The following is a 17,719-nucleotide window of genomic DNA, read 5'->3' on the forward strand; positions in this document are numbered from 1 at the left end:
CTCAGGTGGCCAGGCCTCCCCCCGCGGCCCAAGAAGCTCAGGACCCCGAGGCCGACTCTGCCCCCGGGACAGGGTACGGTGACCCAGCCCCAGTCCCCCCAGGGCTCCAGTGGGGCTGGCGGGGGAGGTCCCGCGACGGTTGCCCAACCCTGCCCACCCCCCCACCACCGCCGGGAGCTAAGGGCCATCTGGGCCTTAGGGGGTTGTGTCCTTTCTCCCTCCCTGGAAGGGACAGAGGCTGGGGGTCCCACCAGGGGTCTCAGAGGGAAGGCTGGACCTCTGGTCATGCGTCCAAAGGACACAGAAGATGGAGCTGAAGCCGGAGGACAGACGGCACAAGGTCACGCAGCCGGGAGGCGGCCTCGCCCCGGGCCGGCGCACGCCCCGCCCACCTTGCTGTGGCAGACCCCGAAGACTGGGCCCTTGATGATACTGCACTGCTTCTCGGCCCAGGAGCGGCGGTGCGGCTTCAGGGTGCACGGCTCGGGGGTGGTGTTCACGTCCGGACAGGTGGGGGCCGCCTTCCAGCTGTTCCCGAAGTCCAGCCCACCCTCCGCCACCATGTGGTCCCGCGTGGTGAAGTCGTTGCTGGATCGCTGGTCAAAGTTCCCACACAGGCCACACACAGTGCCCTGCGGAGACAAGCCGGCCAGGGGCTTTGCCGGGGGCTCGCGGGGTGCGGGGGCGGGGGGCTGGCGGCTCACGAGCCTGGGAGGCCCAGGTGGGCGCACAGGCATGCGCTGGCTGACAGGCAGGGCGGCTGCGCACCTTGTAGGAGGGGGCGAGCTTGATGTAGATGGTGGTCCTCTTGTCCCAGATGACGATGATGCCAACGCTGGCCTCCACCACCAGGTACTGGCCCACTTCCCGCGTGGTGTAGGCCACGTGGCGGCCCGCGTCACGCTGTATCACCATGCGGTGTTTGTCCTCCAGCTTTAGCTCCGTCCGCTGTGCCCAGGGGAGAGGCCCCGTCACTGGCCGGGTCTGAGGGTCCCCAAGGGACCGTGCGTGCCCAGGGGCAGGCAGCACTCACCCCTATGAAGATCTTGATGGCCTTGGAGCAGGTGACGCCCGTGGTGCCACAGGGGACCTTCTCGGTGATGATGCTGAAGGACCCCAGTGAGGAGTTCTGGCCACAGTAGTCCTGGGGGCCCGCGGGCACGTGAGCCAGACCGGCCCGGCCATGAGGGTCCTGGGCACCCCACCCCAGCTGGGCCTGGTCAAGCCTCAGCCCCTCATCTGTTGAGAGGGGCCTTAAACCCCCAAACAGACATGCCCCTGTGCACCCCCCACCCCCAAAACCCACGGGAGGGTCATGGAATGGGAGGGCCAAGGAAGGGCTCCCCTCCCACCCCAGACCCCCTCCACTCGGAGCCTCCCAACCGGGCTGGGAGCAGCCCAGGGCCAGCAGGGCAGGGACCACGAAGCAGGGGCAGGCCCTGGCCCTGCCTTCGGCCTCACCTGAACGGCCACGTAGGAGCAGTGCCCGTCGAAGTCATAGTACTTCCCATCGAAGGTGATGTAGTGGCTGTTGCCATAGATGGCACAGGTGCCGTGGCACACGGACTGGGTGCACGCCCAGCGCCCTTTCTGGCAGGTGCTGAGGAGAGCGAGATGGGGGCCTGGAGGGGCCGCAGGGGCCCAGGTCCCCCACCCCTGCTCAGCGTGTACCCCGGCGCTGTGCGGAAAGCCCCCCAGCAGCTCACAGGCCACACCTCCAGGCCCTCCTATCCCAGCCCCCACCCAGGCCAGGGCCCTGCAGACCCCGGCCGGCCCCACGGAGGAGACCCCCCACGGAGCGCTGGGGGCCGGGGGCCGGGGTGCTCACCAGGTGTTGCAATCCACCCGGATCTTGTCGCCGGGGGAGTACAGATCGTTGTTGTGCACACACGGGCACGCCTCCTCCACCACGCAGCCGCCCCGGCCATCGTCAAGCAGCCCCTCGGGGCACACGCAGCCACTGACGCACTCCGTCTGGTACTGGGGGGCGGTTGGAGAGTGGGGTTCGGGGATCAGGTGCCGGGCCCAGGATGGCTGGCCCCTCTTCTGATGCTGCAGACACCCCCTCGTGCTCCGGCCCCCCCACCCTCTGACGCTTGACGTCTCTCCCTGGTCCAGCCTCCGGAGCCGGGCCCTCGGGCTCACCACTGGGCTGGGAGACGGGGGACAGCAGCCTGCCGGGGGCCCCTACGCTGGTCCCTGTGCCCTCAGCGGGCTGGGTGGGGACCCACAGGCGGCCACCTCCCCCGAGGAATGGGGAGGGCCAGCGAAGCGCGTGTGTCCAGAGGACCTAGGGCGCAGAGCCTCAGGACCGACCGTACGGGAGCCTGCCTGCACCCCCGCCCACAGCGCCGCCCCCCGCCCCCAGCACGCACATAGCCGGCAGCCAGCGTCTGGCAGCTGACGGGCCTGGGGTTCCGGATGGCCAGCGCCGTCAGGTTGTTGCAGTCGACGTGGCTCTTCGGGGCCGTACAGCCTGCGGGACCGAAGGGGCCGCCTCAGCTCAGGTGAAGTTGGGTGGGGGGCTCGTGCAGGCAGTGGAGGGGGCGGGGGAGCAGGCTGGGGGGCGGGAGGCCGTGCGCGGGGCAGCAGCCACTTACGCTGGCCGAGCAGCTTGACCTGCAGGCAGTGCAGCCTCCCGTTTCGGCAGACGCTGTGAGGGAGAGGCGGCGGGTGAATGGGGCCCTTCGGGGGGCAGGCCCAGTGGCTCTGTGGGACTGCGCAGGGGTGTGGGCCCCCCAGCAGAGCTGGCCCTCCCTCCCCGGCCCCAGGCCACACACCATCGCTCCTCCTGCCTCAGGATGACCTTGCCCGCCTCCAGGTAGAGGCCACTGTGGTAGCAGGAGCACTCGGCCAGGGGCACGCAGCGGCCCTTCTGGTCCAGGAAGGTGTGGTCGGGGCAGCCGCAGCCGTCCACGGGCGCGAAGCCCTTGAGACAGCGGGTGTCAGGCTCGGACAGCGAGCGGCAGGTCTTCTGGCAGGTGGTCAGGTTGTACAGGAAGACTTGCGACCTGGGGCAGGAGTCCACGTCCTTGTCTGCAGAGCGGAGGGGCCGGCCTGAGGGGCGGGAGGACGGCCCCCAACTCCCTTCCCCGAAAGCCAGCCCCGAGCCCCACCTCTGGCCAGGACACCCACCCAGCCAAGGGGCCAACGAGGGCAGTCACTCCGGGACCACCCTGGCCACACAGGTGCCCCAGCCCCACGCACCTCCCCTTCTGGGCTAACGTATCGTGGCCACAGTTCCAGGCCCCTCCCTGCAAGCAGAGCGGCCCAGCGCTGGTCTCCTGCTGCTTCCTGGCCGAGGAAGCTGGGAGCAATGTCGCCCCCCTGCACCCTCGACCCTCGACGGCCACGGTGAGCTGCCACCTGGGACAGCAGTGACCGGAAGGCCGGCCCAAGCCCAGGACACCCGGCACTCACTGCAGACGCGCTCCCGCCAGCCCCACAGCATGACGCCCTTGATGGCGCAGGCGCGGGCGTAGGAGGACAGGGCCGCGCACATGCAGTCCTCCGTGCTCTGGCAGTTGCACGTGTCGTATTTGCACCTCTGTGGGGGCAAACAGGGCAGTGAGCGGGGAGAGCTGGCTGGGGGACGTCACGCCCACGTGAGCACTCAGACACGCAGCACTTACGCACGTGCACACACCCACCCTTGCACTGGGTGTGTGCACAGACACCCAGCTATACACATGTGCTGTGCTCACACACCCGGCTATACACATGTGCTGTGCTCACACACCCAGCTATACACATGTGCTCTGCACACACACGCAGCGGTTTCCCACAGGAGCCTCGCAGGCAGCGGGGAGGGGAGTGCCCGGGTGGCCCACCCACCTTGTAGTACTCGGCTGGGTCCACGGCGGAGTGGCACTTGCCGAACGGGGTCTCCGCCTTCTTCAGCAGGGAGCACCAGTGCTCAGCGTAGTTGGCTGGAGAGGATTCAGCCCCTCAGTGGGGACGGCCCCCCCCAGCAAGTCCCCCAGGTCAGGCTGCCCAGCCGCCCAGGCTGGAGCAGACACTGGCCCCTCGGTGGACCGAACCCAGGCCCCTCCCTTCAGGGCAGGTCAGCACAGGACGGTGCCCCTTTGTAAGGCAAGGGCTCCCACCCCTCTCCTCTCTCCACTTCGTGGACGTGGCAGGTGACCTGGCAGGTGTTAGGGTGTCCGGTCAAGGCTCCAGGCCAGCCCCCGGACGAGGGCCACCAGCCAGCGATTAGTAGCCCCAGCCCCTCTGCCATGTCACTGGGCAGGCTGCCACCGTGGGCCACCATAAACCAGCCACAAGGCCGACGGCAGCGGGTGGACGGCTGGCTCTGTTGTCTCCGCGCCATCCCCACCCGCCGCGTGGGCCCCACCGGGAGCCCCGTCTGCGCAGGGCCGGCTCCGCAGCGGCCGAGCCTCACCGCTCTCGATGTTCAGGGAGCAGGGGTCATCCAGCCAGTCCAGCTTGTCGTGGCAGCTCGACTGCGCCTTCCAGGTGTTGGCGAAGCCGGCGCCCGTGGCCTCCACCAGCCCACCTGCCGTCTTGAAGTCGTCACCCTCGAGGCCGTTGTAGTTCCCGCAGAGGCCTGAGGGGCCAGGACAGGGTTGGGAAGGGTCGGGGGTCAGAGTGCGCAGGCCCAAGGGTGGCCTGCGTGGGGGGAGCCGGCCGGGGCCACTCACCCTGCACCAGCCCCTGGGCGGCATGGTCCAGCGTCACGAAGAGCTGCATGACCGGCACCAGCTGGACCTGCAGCCTGAGGCCGAAGGCGGTGGTCACGACGAGGTGGTGGGAGGACGGTTGAAAGATGGAGAAGCTCGCTGCAAGGGAAGGCAAGGCAGGGGCGGTGAGGGGCCGCGGAGGGCTCGGGGGAGGGCTGCCCTCCTTCCCCGTCGCCCTCCCCCCGTCTCCCTCCCCCCTCCTCCCCCCGCCCCGCCCCCTCTCCCGTCTCCCTCCCCCTCCTCCCCCGCCCCGCCCCCTCCCTCTCCTCCTCCCCCCGCCCCGCCCCCTCTCCCGTCTCCCTCCCCCCGCCCCGCCCCCTCTCCCATCTCCCTCCCCCTCCCCCCCGCCCCGCCCCCTCTCCCGTCTCCCTCCCCCCGCCCCGCCCCCTCTCCCGTCTCCCTCCCCCTCCCCCCCGCCCCGCCCCCTCTCCCGTCTCCCTCTCCTCCTCCCCCCGCCCCGCCCCCTCTCCCGTCTCCCTCTCCTCCTCCCCCCGCCCCGCCCCCTCTCCCGTCTCCCTCTCCTCCTCCCCCCGCCCCGCCCCCTCTCCCGTCTCCCTCCCCCCTCCCCCCCGCCCCGCCCCCTCCCTCCCCTCCTCCCCCCGCCCCGCCCCCTCTCCCGTCTCCCTCTCCTCCTCCCCCCGCCCCGCCCCCTCTCCCGTCTCCCTCCCCCTCCCCCCCCGCCCCGCCCCGCCCCGCCCCGCCCCCTCCCCGGCATGGACTCACCCGTCACGTGGGGCAGGTTCACCTGCAGCTCATTCAGCAGGACGGTGCCGTCCAACTTGAAGGCCACCACCTGTGGGCAAGGCCGAGTGTACCCGGGGGCTGAGAAGGGCCTTGGGGGCCCCGGGGGTGCTGGGAGGGCAGGGGGCAGGGGCACCCACGTTCTTCTTGTTGTCAGCCAGCAGCACCACCGTCTTCAGGCAGGTCTGCTTGTCGGTGGAGCCGCAGGGGGTCAGCTCGCCAGGACGGCATAGGAGTCGTTGTGGGCGCCCTGCGGGGAGGGCAGGGGGCGTTGCAGCCACACGGCGGGTGGGGCGGGGGTCCGGCTCCACCCACCCACATGCCCACCCGGGTGCCGGCCACCTTGGTCAGCACGTAGTAGCAGTCCCCGTGGAACGTGTACTTCCTCCCGTCGAAGGTGGTGATGTGGGCGCCGCCCTCCAGGGCACAGGTCCTGGGGCACTGCAGGTCCTGGCACACCCAGCGACTGGCGTTGCAGACACTGTTGGGCAACAGGGCCAGGGTCAGGCTCGACCGCCACCCCAGCCCACTGGGACCCCCAGCCCCCCTGGACCCCAGCCCGTCGGGACCCCCAGCCCCGGGACCCACCACTGCTCGCAGTTGTTGGTGATCTGTTGGCCAGGCGCGTACAGGTGTCCGTGCAGCTTGCAGTGACACTGGTTCACGGGGATGCAGCCGCCACCCTTGATGTCATCGTACACCGTGCCTGGGACAGCGCGGGACATGTTCCATTCAGCCGGCCCCAAACAGTGCCAGAGTCCCCCCGGCGGGGCTGCCGTTCCCAGGGCCACAGCCAGGGGCCGGCCTCCCTGGAGGGGCGCTGCCAGCCAGGCCTCCCACCCACAGACACCTATGGTCCTTTGGGGGACAACGGTGGTCCCCGCACTGTATCTGAGGGGCCTGCTTCCAGGCTCGGAGCCGCGGGCCAGGCAGGAGGAGGTCTGTCCGTGGGGCGATGAGCAGGAAGGTGACACTACGGTGTGTATGCTGGGGCGTATTCAGCACTTGTGTTCCTCCTACCTGGACCTTGTCCCCTGCTTTCCCTGCAGGGCCCGAGCTGTCGCCGCCCCGCAGCACGGCTGCAAGCCGAGGCCCAGGCAGCGAGGCGGCCGTCCCCCCAGGCGCAGGCGGCGGGCGGCGCCTCAGGGCAGCGGCCCCCGCTCTGGCCGCCTGCCTGCGTCCTCAGCTCTCACCTTCTGGGCAGAAACAGCCGTCCATGCGATGCTCCTCGCACAGGCTGCTGACCTCCAGGTGTGAGCAGGTGTCCATGCAGGGCGAGCCGCTCTCCAGGTAAACCATGGTCGCGGGGCAGCTCTTAGCTGGACAGGCACAGGCAGGCCCCTGAGCCGAGGAGCAGAGCGCGGCGGGCGCCACGAAGGGTCCGTGCCGGCCTCGCGCCCCGGCTGCGGTGGGCGCGGCCTGGCTCCCAGCCCAGGGCGCAAAGGGCACTGCGCTCCCCGTGGGTCAGCCCCCGCGTGCCCCCGGCTCCCGGCCGCGCGGCACTTACGGCAGAGCGAGGCGGTCCTCCAGTTCCGCGGCCTGCCCCCGGCGTGGGAACACTGGCGGGAGAACTCGGCGATGGTGCTGCAGACGCAGGAGGTGCCATGCGGGCACTGGCAGCGGTCCTGCATGCAGGCCTGCACGTGCAGCTCCAGCGGCACCAGGTCCCGGCAGTCCTCGAAGGCCGCGTCCGTCAGCAGCCTCTCGCACTCGGCGCGCTGGCGGGCGACAGGCGGGGCTGCTCACGGCCTCCTCCCCTCCACCCCCCAGGGCGGGGGCGGGGTCCCCGGCGGAGGCCAGCGGGCACAGCTCTGGGGGGAGGTGCGGGCTCTGCTCCCACAGCCCCCTCCCCCCCGATGGCCAGCGACTCACGTGCTCAGAGCAGGACGGGGGGGTCGGCACCTCCTGGGGGCCATCGCACACCTCCTCGGGCTTGTCGATCTTCTGCATGTTCCCAAACTCGATGGGACTGAAGCGCACGCCTGGGGGCCACAGCCGTTCAGCGGGGCCGGGCGGGGAGCCTGCCCACGGCCCACCCACCAAGGCCCGACGAGGCCCTCACCATCGGAGAGGAACTCAGAGTAGGTCTGCAGACCGTTGTAGTCACCGCAGAGGCCACACGTGTGGTTCCGGAACGCACTGTCCAGCTCCAGCTGTCCGGGGAAGGGGGACAAGTGAGCAGGCCGTGGGGCGGCAGGACCGCGAGGCCCCGGGGCAGCCAGGTCAGCCTCAGAACCCTGCCTGAACGGGTGTCAGCCGTGGTGGGAGAGCTGGGGTTAGCTGGGGGGAGGGGGGCGGGGGGGAGTCCTGTCCGCGCTGAGGACCAGGAGGGTTTTGGGGAAGGGGCAGGGCCAGCCCACCACCCCGGGCCAGGGGGTCCACTCACAGGGTGGACCGCCTGACCCCCGCTCTGCCACCAGCCTCTCCGCCCGCCCAAAGGCCACACAGCGCCCCAGCCCACCCGGACCCCCTCTTGGCCCCCCTGGGGTCCCCGAGGCCCGTGACACACCATGACCGAGTCCTCCCGGTTCCACATGAGCGTGAGGCCAGCACGGGAATAGACCTTGGTGTAGGCGTCACTCTTCTCGATGAGCAGCCCCGAGCTGTAGTGCGGGCTGCTGACCCTGGGGGATGGGCACCGGGGTCACGCTGGCCCACACAGCACCCACGTGGCAGAGGGGCTGAGGCTGTGGGCGTGGGTGGGGTGGCCAGCTCCTGTCCGGGAGCCAGAAGCAGCGTGGCCTCCCTCTGGGGGCGCTCGAGCCCCGGCCGACCCCTGTCCACGTGCCTGGCTAGGTCCTCTGGGCCGAGCCACACCCACCTGCCCAACACCCTCTCCACACCCCCTCCCTGGGCTCCGTTCTGGGCAGCGCCCCCAGGGAGCCCGTAAAAGCCCTGGGAGGCGGGAGGACCGGGCTGGAGAAGCCCCACCCGCCCCATCGCCCAGGGCAGGTGCTGTGCCCACCCCACACTGCCTCTGTGGGCCCTGTGCACACCCCCTACTCTGAGCCTGGGCTTCAGGGAATCAAAATCCCCTGCAGCAGGGGAAGGGCAAACCCTGCAGGTGGGGACCCCCCTGCACCCCACCCCCCGCCCGGGGCAGGAATGAGCTCAGAGCCCCATTGCTCCTGAGACAATGCGGGACAACGTGGGGGGAGGAGGAACAGGCCTCCCGTGGGCTCCTGTAACCCTAGCCTGGGCTGCCAGCAGAGGGGCTGGAGGAGACTCACTAGTTTAATAAAGCCCCCTCCCCAACACTCTCCTTCTTAGCCGGCGGGGGTGGGGGGGGGGAGTGGGGGAAGGGAGGGCAAGGGGGGGTCACCAGCCGGGTCGCACTTGCTCACAGGACGTGGGAAGGGACACTGCCTGCCCACTCACATGGCACCGTTCACCACAGTGAGCTGGCTGGTGAGGTAGATGGTGTCATCCTTGATGGTCAGCAGGATGTACTCGACCTGGGGGTGGCCCCCACTGCGGCCGGGGCCCCGTTTCAGGTGCACAGCGAACTCCTGGTAGGCGTCCCGGCAGTCAGAGGCGAAGTTGTAGTCGCACAGCCCCGGGAAGCGGAAGATGTCTCCGTCGAAGGTCTTGTAGTGGGAGTCGCCCCACGTGCTGCAGACGCTGTGGCCGTGGTTCCGGGTCCTGCCTTCTGGGGCGCAGCGGGCGGGCGCGTGAGCAGCCCACGTCGCCAGGAAGCCTCTCCGCCCGAGGCTGCGGCCTGGCAGCGGCCCTCTGAGGACCCCCCAGAGGCGCCCCGCGGCAGCTCAGAGCCCGTCGGGGTCTCGGCCCAGGCCCCAGGGAGGGTCGTCCTGCGGGGGGCCTCTGCTGGGCATTGGCCACCCCACCCACGCGGTCTCAGCCCCCTGAAAGGGCGTCTCCAGCTGCCGCGCCCTCCCACCCTGACCCTGCGGGCGATGCGGCCGTGTGCTGAGCGGGGAGCAGGGCCAGAGGGGCTGTCGGGTTCCCTGGCGCCTTGTCAGCCTGGCCCGGCTCCCCACCCCAGTCTCCACCACACTCCGTCCATCGACGCCCCAGCCAGCACCCCACCCCCGCTCCAGCCGCCCCTCGTCCAGCAGAAGAGCTGTGCCAGACCCCTCAGAGGGAGCCTGCATCATGTTCATCCATATGGGGCCAGCTCCCCCTCCCCCCAGCCCCGCCACCGCCCTGTCCCCAAATGCCCTGCTGGGACAGAGATGTCCCCATCCTACGTCTGCATGGTCTTCTCTGGCTGAAGCCACCCCTTGAGCAGACACCCAAACAGCTGGCTCTGCTGAAGGGCCCAGCTTGGTCTTGACCCCCAGTCCCGGTATCAGGATCCCTGATACCGGGACTGGGGGCCTCCCCTGGCCTGGCCCCTCCTGGCAGGCCCCTGCCTCCCCCAGGCCCACGGACAGCCACCCAGACCGGTGCGTCCACCTGGGACCGTCCCCTGGATACACACTCTGGCCAGGCGATCACCTTCAGAAGCATGGTGGGAACCCAAGTCCCCCTTCCTTCCTTCCTTCCTTCCTCCCTTCCTCCCTTCCTTCCTTCCTCCTTCCCCTCCTTCCTTCCTTCCATCCCTCCACCCAAAGTCAGCAGCGGTGGGGCTGCAGGAGGCCCGGCCCAGGCCGTCCACCCGGAAGCCCGGGCCGAGGGAGACACCTCAACCCCAGGCAGGACCATGTGCCCTGGGCCGCCCAGCCTTCCTGCCCGCACCCTCTCACCTCTCCGGAGCTCTGAGCCCCCGGCCCAGGTCAGAGTCAGGCAGAGGGCCACCAGGCGGGCTAGTGGCAGCCCCATGGTGGCCAGAAGTGTGGTGTGGGAGAGCGACCGGCTCAGGGGTCTGGGCCTTATATGGCCCCGTGGAGCCGTCAGAGGGTGGGGAGGGCTGGGGAGGGGCGAGGGGTGGGTGGGGCACCTGCCAGGTTGTCAGGAAAGCAGCTGCGGGGGCTCCGAGGGCCCTGGTGGGGAAATATTGATTCAGGTTATCTGAGGTTTATTTTTTATTGCTCCCGGGGTAGAGCTGGCTCTGCCCAGGATGCGGCAGCCCCAATTACTCGATTCCAACACACACCCAAGGCGGACCTCCGTCCCTCCCAGCCACTAGCGGGACCAGGCCCGGGGCAGGGAGGACCTGGTCCCCTGTTCTTTTTATGTGGAATCTAATTTTTTTTTTTTTTTTTTTTTTTTTTTGGCTGCGTTGGGTCTTCGTTGCTACATGCGGGCTTTCTCTAGTTGCAGCGAGCGGGGGCTACTCTTGGTTGCGGTGCGCAGGTTTCTCATTGCGGTGGCCTCTCTTGTTGCGGAGCACAGGCTCTAGGCACGCAGGCTTCAGTAGTTGTGGCCCATGAGCTCTAGAGCACAGGCTCAGTAGTTGTGGCGCACGGGCTTAGTTGCTCCGCGGCATGTGGGATATTCCCGGACCAGGGCTCGAACCCGTGTCCCCTGCGTTGGCAGGCGGACTCTCAACCACTGCGCCACCAGGGACGTCCGGAAGCATGTCCTGGCAGCCAGCAGGCTCCCCAAGGCCCCCACCCCACCCATCCAGCATCTCTGGCATGGCGAATGTCAAATGGGGTGCCTCCCAAGGGGCCCCGACGGACCACTGCCCGGTGTGGGCTCCCACTCTGGGGGCCTGTTGGAGACCTCCTGGACCTCAGCCTCCCCAACCAGGAGCCTGAGCTCCGGGTCAGGGTAAGGGGGCCCCTGCCCTCCCTGAACCCCGCTGCCGAGGCAGGGAGGGCATGGGCTCCTGTGGGGTCCAGGGGGCGCCCCATTTCGGCACTGATTCCTTCCCGTAGCTTGTTGAGCTTGGTCAGGGGCCCCTGGCTCCGGCCCACCCTCTAATCCCCTCCTTTCCCAGGCCAAGCCAGCCTCTGTAATTACATGTAATTGGAACTTGGGGAGCCCAGCCAGGGGATGCTTTGACAGAATCACATCCTCTGGGACACAGGGCATCTGGCTCGAGGCTGAGAGTGGCCATCCCCAAGGGGAATGGGGCCGGGGCCGGACATGGACACGGCCTGGCAGGACATGGCACAGCTACAGGCCCGGCTCTGCAGCCTCCCCAGGATGGTGGGGAGAACCAGGGCGGAGGGCAGGGCAGCCACGCAGGTGCTCCTGGGCCGGGCCTCTGGTGGGAAGAGGGTCCTGCCCCAGAGAGGAGCTAGCTATGGCCTCCAGGGCATCTCACACCGTCCAAGTGAGCCCGAGCATGTCTGGAAATGCCTTGAGGACGTGGCATTTGAGCTGCGCTGGCCCCAAACCTTAGCAACCTCTGGGTGGGCACCCATGTCGCTGGTGGGTAAATCGAGGTCGGGGCCTCCCCTCCCTGCATTCCTCCATTCTGAAAACAAACGTGCATCTTGAATTCGGCTTTTGACTTTGGCCAGCACAATTGTGGACAACAGCTCAGATGGTCGGGGGGGGGCCTCGGTCTCCAACCTCGGGGTCCCCGAGTTTCAGGGGCGAGTGGGAGAGGTTCATCTCAGCTGTTACTCTGGACAAGGGGGCTACCCAGTGGTGGGGGCCGTGGGACCCTGAGCCCTGCTTCCCTGAGTCCGGCGCCCCCGCAGAGGCAGTAACCAGAAGCCGGGGCCTTGGCCTGGCACCTCCCGGGGGCCCTTCCTCTGCAGACAGGCCCTCCACACCACAGCAACAGCACCCAGGGCCACGAGCCCTGCTCACAGCACCTGACGATCCCCGGGGTCCCCGCAGAGCCAAGACATCAAAGGACGGGTACCCCCAGGGTCAGAGAGGGTGACTGGGAGCCATGGTCCCCAGGCCTAACCCTCCTGGGGGCCTGAGGTAAAGCCCCTCGTCCTGTCCTGCTGTGCTGCCAGCCCCAGGCCCAGGGGCCCAGGGATCCAGGCACGTGGGGGACAGCGTTTGGCTCGAACCGGGAGGATCAGGGATGAGGAAACCAGAGCAGCTGGACCGGCAGGCCCGTTGTGCCACTTCCCCGTGGGGCTTGCGTGGGCTGGCACCGAGCCCTGGCGAAGCCCAAGGACAGGGCCCCCTCCGCGGGCCCCAGGGGCAGTGATTTTCCATGCCAGGCTCCCGCTGCCCTGGTGGGAATCAGAGATGCCTGGCCGGCCAGAGACAGGACACGCAGCACAGCCCCGAGTCTGAGAAGGTGGGGTCCTCCCTGGGGTCTGAGAAGGTAGGGTCCCCCTTGGTCTGAGAAGGTGGGGTTGGGTCCCCCCTGGGTCTGAGAAGGTGGGGTCGGGTCCTCCCTGGGTCTGAGAAGGCCGGCCCCATGGACCCTCTGGGTGGGGAAGCAGGTGTCCCAAGGCCCACACCCCTCTTGGCACAGACGCAGGTTCTCGGGTGGGACCCATGAGCAGTGCCATCAGGCGTGCGGACTGGGGTGGGCGCGGAGAGGGCAGGAGGGACGGAGCTGGCGGGAGGAGGTGGAGAGGGCTTGGTGCCCCCATGGGACCTCTGGTCAGTCTCCCGGCCGCTGGGCAAACTCAGTCATGGCGGGCCCCTAGCAGGTAAGTCCCTGGAAAGTACCTGAATAGGACACCTGGGTGCTTAGACACGTCCATCCATCCGTCACTTTAACTCTTGTGGATGCAGGAAGAGGCCCCTCGGCCTGTGACGCTCCACTCAGTATGCTGGAGCCCCGTTCCCGCCCTACTGGGACCCCCACCCCTCGCTGAGGCAGAGTTGAGGAAACTGCCCAGGGTCCCTCTGTGACAAGGCTGTGACGCCCAAAGGCCACCAGGACACTACTCTGGCCAGCCACAGCCGGGGGCTGCTGAGGGGGCTGACTGCCTGCCCACCAGTCAGGTGGACCCGCCCGGGGCACAGACCCGCCCCGACACACACACGCACGCCGGCCTGGGCAGCCCCGGGCCTCCCCCCGCCAGGCCCCACACCCAGCAGTGTTTATCCCAACAGCACACTGTTCCCAGGACTACAGTCTCTGGAATCACAGTCTTGACCACAGGGAGGAGGCCACAGAGACATCACGAAACGCAGCCTAAAACAACTGTCCACTGCGGTCTGTCCACAAACCCTGCCTCATCAGGAAGTGGAAGGGTGGGGAGCGGGGGCAGGGGTGGGGGGGGAGGGCGACTCATCAGGGAGTGGGAGGGAGGAGGGGCGGAGGGGGTCTATAAAAGAACAAGGATCTATATGTGTAGACCCTTCTCAGACCCTGGGCCCAACCCCGGGCCCTCGGCTCCGGTGGTCCGGCCACGGTGGGCAGATGGAGGGTGTGCCCAGGGAAGCCGTGGCTTCCTAGCCCTCTGGACACCCAAGGGAGCCCACAGCCCCAGCCAGCCACCGGACAGAGTCCCCGGTGGGTAAGCGTCTGAGGACTCGGAGGCAGGCAAACAAAATACCAGCCATGCCCACCCCCTCCCCATGTGCTCCCCGAGACATTGGAAAGGGTAACTCAGACCTGGCCAGCACCCTCAGAGGATCTGAAAGACCTGGGGGTGTGCAGGCCCAGGCCCCACACCACCTCCCCTGGCCTGCAAGGGTTTACAATAGGACACTACCTATCTGCCCCCGCCATGCTTGAAGAGTAGGCGGGTTAACACACAAAGGTGTTTGTTCCCATGCAAGTGGGGCAGGGCCAGGTCAGCGGGCTCTGCTCCTCCACCCACGGCACGGGCCCGGCCTCCCTGGGGGTAAAGGGCCGCTGCACCTCAGGAGACCAGTCACCTCCCAGCAGTCATCCCCGCCTCGAGACCTGGCCCTTACACTGACCGTTGGCCTCACCACCCTGGCTGCACTGCGTGACCACTGCTGGCCTGCAGGCTGTGAGCACCTTGAGGGCAGCAGCCTGTGTGGGCTCTTCTGTGGGCGAGCGTCACAGTAGACACTCAGTGACTTTGCTTCTGGGTGGGTAGGTGGGTGGCTTTGTCACATTTCTGCACGCCATCCTGGGATCCCCCAACCTCCTAATTAGCTCTTGTATTTTGCATGCATTAAGGTTCACTATTTGTGCTGCAACGTTCTATGGGTTTTGACAAATACATAGTGTCATGCACCCCCATTATGTATCAAATCTCCCTTCACCTCCTAAACCCTCCCCACCAAAACCCCTGCAAGCACTGATCTTTTTCACCATCGCTATAGTTTTGGCTTGAATATATTTTTATGATTAATTTTAGATCTCTAACCGCTAAAATAATTCTAGAACGTCATGCAGCCATTATAAATTATGGCTATGATTTTCTGCTGCAAGAAGGAAAACACTTAGGATTCACTGGTCTGGAAAACTCAGGACAAAGTTTTGTCTAACAGAACCAATCTGAAATATTTTTTCGAAGTTTTACGGAGGTGAAATTGATATACGATAAAGTGTTGATTTGATCAGTTTTGACGTAAATACACACCTGAAGCCATCGCCACCATCAGGACGGTCAATGTATGTACACCAGTCGCCCAGGAAATCTCATACCCCTTCCCCACGAACTGCTTCCTGGCCCCAAGGGTTAGCTTGCATCTTCTAGAATTTTATGTAAATAGATCCATACACAGGTACTGTTTTTTGGTTTTGGCTTCTTTCACTCAGCATAATTTTTTTTTTCCAAAAAAAGGTGACTTTTATTTTGGAGAGGTTATAGAAACAGACAATCACCCTTAGGAAAGCACCACTTCCAAATCAGTGGAGCAAAAGCCTTTGAAACCCTGGCCTATTTTCCGGATATATCCATATCTTTTGACTATTATAAATTCTGAGGTCTCTTCTGTACTTTTGTCTAAACTTTGAATTATTTTCCCTCTTATTTCCATTCATTGGGTCAGCCCGTATTCCTCACACACGTTGGTGGGGAAGAGAAAACTTACTTTGTGGGGATCTGCTTTCTGAACATGGGTGGTCAGTTTCTCAGGGGATCATCGACTGTTTTTTGTTTTTTTTTTCCCCTATTTTTTGGCCACGCTGCACGGCTTGCTGGATTTTAGTTGCCCGACCAGGAATCAAACCCGGGCCCCCTGCAGTTGAAGCACGGAGTCCTAACCACTGGACAGCCAGGGAAGTCCCCATCAACTGGTTTTTATTCTGATTTTCCGGCTTCTGGTCTCTGGCTACTTCCTCTGTTTGCTGTTATTGCCGCCAGCTCTTCACAGAATCAGCATAATTATTTTGAGATGCACCCACAATGTTGCTTGCATGGATGGTTCATTCCTTTTTATTACTGAGTGGCTTTCTTTTGGGTGGAAATTCTTTCTTTTCTTTTGGGTGGAAATTCTGTTCATTTCTTCAGCTGCTGATGGCCTTTGGGCTGTTTCCAGTTTGGGACCATCACAGATCACACTGCCATGAGCGTGTGCACAGGCGTCTTTGCACGGACCTGGGAGCGGAGTGTCTGGACCACACAGCATGTGCGTGTTCCACTTTCTCCAAAACGGCCAGGCTGTTTCCAAAGGGGTTGTGCATCACATCCCCGCAGCGGTGGATGAGACCTCCCTGACCCCGTCCCAGCCATGCCTTTGGTCTTTTCCATTTTGGCTGTTCTAATAGGTGCATGGTGGTATCTCATCCTGGTTCGAATTTGCATTTCTATTCACTAATGAAGTTGAGAACATTTCCGTGTGCTTACCTGCTACCTACCTATCTTCTTTGGTAAACTGTCTGCTCAAATCTTTTGCCAATTATTTATTGGGTTATTTGGGTGGATTTTTTTAACTGAGTTCTAAGAGTGGTTTATCTATTCGAGATACCAGTTCGGTACTAGAGATACTCTTTGCAAATATTCTTCTTCCTCTCTGTGGCTTGTTTTGTTCAGTCTCTTAACAGTGCCTTTGGAAGAGTAGAAGGTTTTCATTTTGATGAGGTCCAGTTTATCCATTTACTCTTTTATGGATGGTGCCTTCGGGATGATAGGGTATCGGTAAGAAAGCTTTGCCCAATCCAAGGTCGCAAATATTTTCTCCTGCATTTTCCTCTAGAAGTATTATACCTTTAGGTTTTACACAATGCATTTTGAGATTATTTTTGCATATGGTGTGAGGCATGGCCTGAAGTTTCCTTTCCTTTCCCAGTTGTTCCATCTCTTTCTGGACAAGGCTATCCTTGCTTCCCTGTGTTGCTCCTGTGTAAAAATTTAGTTTTTTATACATGTGAGTTTATTTCTGGACTCTCTCTTCTGTCACACTGATCTATTTGTCTATCTTTGTGCTAATACCACACTGTTCTGATCACTGTAGCTTTGCAATAATTCTAATATCACCTAATGCTCACCCTCTGATTTTGTTTTTCTTTTCCAGAATTGTGGGTTTGGTTTTGTTTTGTTTTGTTTGGCTATTCTCTGTCCTCCGCATTTCCATCTGAATTTTAGAATCAATTTGTCAATTTCTACGAAGAAAAAGCCTGCTAGTAGTGACTGAGATTGCATTGAATATATAGACCAGTTTGGGAAGAATTAAATCTTAGCAATACTGGGTCCTCCAACCCATGAACAAGGTACAACTCTCCATTTATTTAGATCTTTAATTTCTCTCAGCAATGTTTTATAGTTTTCAATGTACGGGTCTTTCGTTTCTTTTGTCAGATTTTTGTCTAAGTATTTCATGTTTTTTATCATATGGTAAATGGTCTTTTTCTGTCAATCTCTGCTTGTTCCTAATATATAAAAATACAGTTGATTTTTGTGGTACCTACAACCTTGATAAACTCACCCACTAATTATGGTAGCTTTTTTGTATAGTTCAGGTTTTCTACATAGAAGATCGTGTTACCTGTAACTAAAGGCAGTTTTACTTCTTCCTTTCCAGTCTAGTTCTTTTTTTTTTCTTTCTCTTCCTGGTTGTACTGGCAATGATTCCCAACACAATGTTGATTAGAAGCGATAAGAGCAGGTATCCTAATCTTGTTCCTGATTCCAGGGAAAAGCATTCAGTCTGTATGTATGACTCCAGCTGTAGGCTTTTTGAAGATGCTCTTTATCAGGTTGAGGAAGTTCTCTTCTATTTTCAGTTTGCTGACGGATTTTATCTGGAAGTGGTGTTGAAATCTGTTAAATGCCTTTTTCTGCATCTATTGAGCTGATCCTATAATTTTTCTTCTTTAGTCTGGCAATATTGTGAATTATAGTGATTCATGAATGTTAAACCCACCCTGTATTCCTGGGAAAAAAAAACTTAGTCATGATTTTCATATGTTGCTGGATTTGATTTGCTAAAATTTTGTTTAGACTTTTTGCATCTATGTTCATGGGGGAGATGCTCTACAGTTTTTTTCCCCCTTGGGGTGTCTTTGTGTGGTTTTGGCATCAGGGTAATACTGGCCTCATAGAAAGAGTTGAAAATATTCCTTCTGGGGCTTCCCTGGTGGT

General features: G+C 63.0%; 1 protein-coding gene across 1 annotated transcript in view; it reads right to left on the reverse strand.

Annotated features, from left to right (window-relative positions):
• The window catches only part of MUC2 (mucin 2, oligomeric mucus/gel-forming), a 33,262-nt gene extending 23,039 nt beyond the window's left edge, over positions 1–10,223 (reverse strand). The window contains 24 exon segments of the mRNA XM_068554857.1: positions 393–632; positions 769–948; positions 1,034–1,144; positions 1,462–1,600; positions 1,829–1,980; positions 2,376–2,476; positions 2,601–2,653; positions 2,781–3,036; positions 3,421–3,547; positions 3,835–3,929; positions 4,403–4,567; positions 4,662–4,799; positions 5,424–5,493; positions 5,582–5,664; positions 5,667–5,691; positions 5,784–5,922; positions 6,030–6,147; positions 6,635–6,760; positions 6,949–7,159; positions 7,314–7,423; positions 7,498–7,594; positions 7,951–8,065; positions 8,820–9,090; positions 10,148–10,223. Of these exon segments, the coding sequence (XP_068410958.1) occupies positions 393–632; positions 769–948; positions 1,034–1,144; positions 1,462–1,600; positions 1,829–1,980; positions 2,376–2,476; positions 2,601–2,653; positions 2,781–3,036; positions 3,421–3,547; positions 3,835–3,929; positions 4,403–4,567; positions 4,662–4,799; positions 5,424–5,493; positions 5,582–5,664; positions 5,667–5,691; positions 5,784–5,922; positions 6,030–6,147; positions 6,635–6,760; positions 6,949–7,159; positions 7,314–7,423; positions 7,498–7,594; positions 7,951–8,065; positions 8,820–9,090; positions 10,148–10,223 (3,198 nt within the window).
• Between the last annotated feature and the right edge of the window lie 7,496 nt (positions 10,224–17,719).

Source organism: Eschrichtius robustus, chromosome 11, assembly GCF_028021215.1.
Source record: "Eschrichtius robustus isolate mEscRob2 chromosome 11, mEscRob2.pri, whole genome shotgun sequence".
In the NCBI taxonomy this organism is placed as follows: domain Eukaryota; kingdom Metazoa; phylum Chordata; class Mammalia; order Artiodactyla; family Eschrichtiidae; genus Eschrichtius; species Eschrichtius robustus.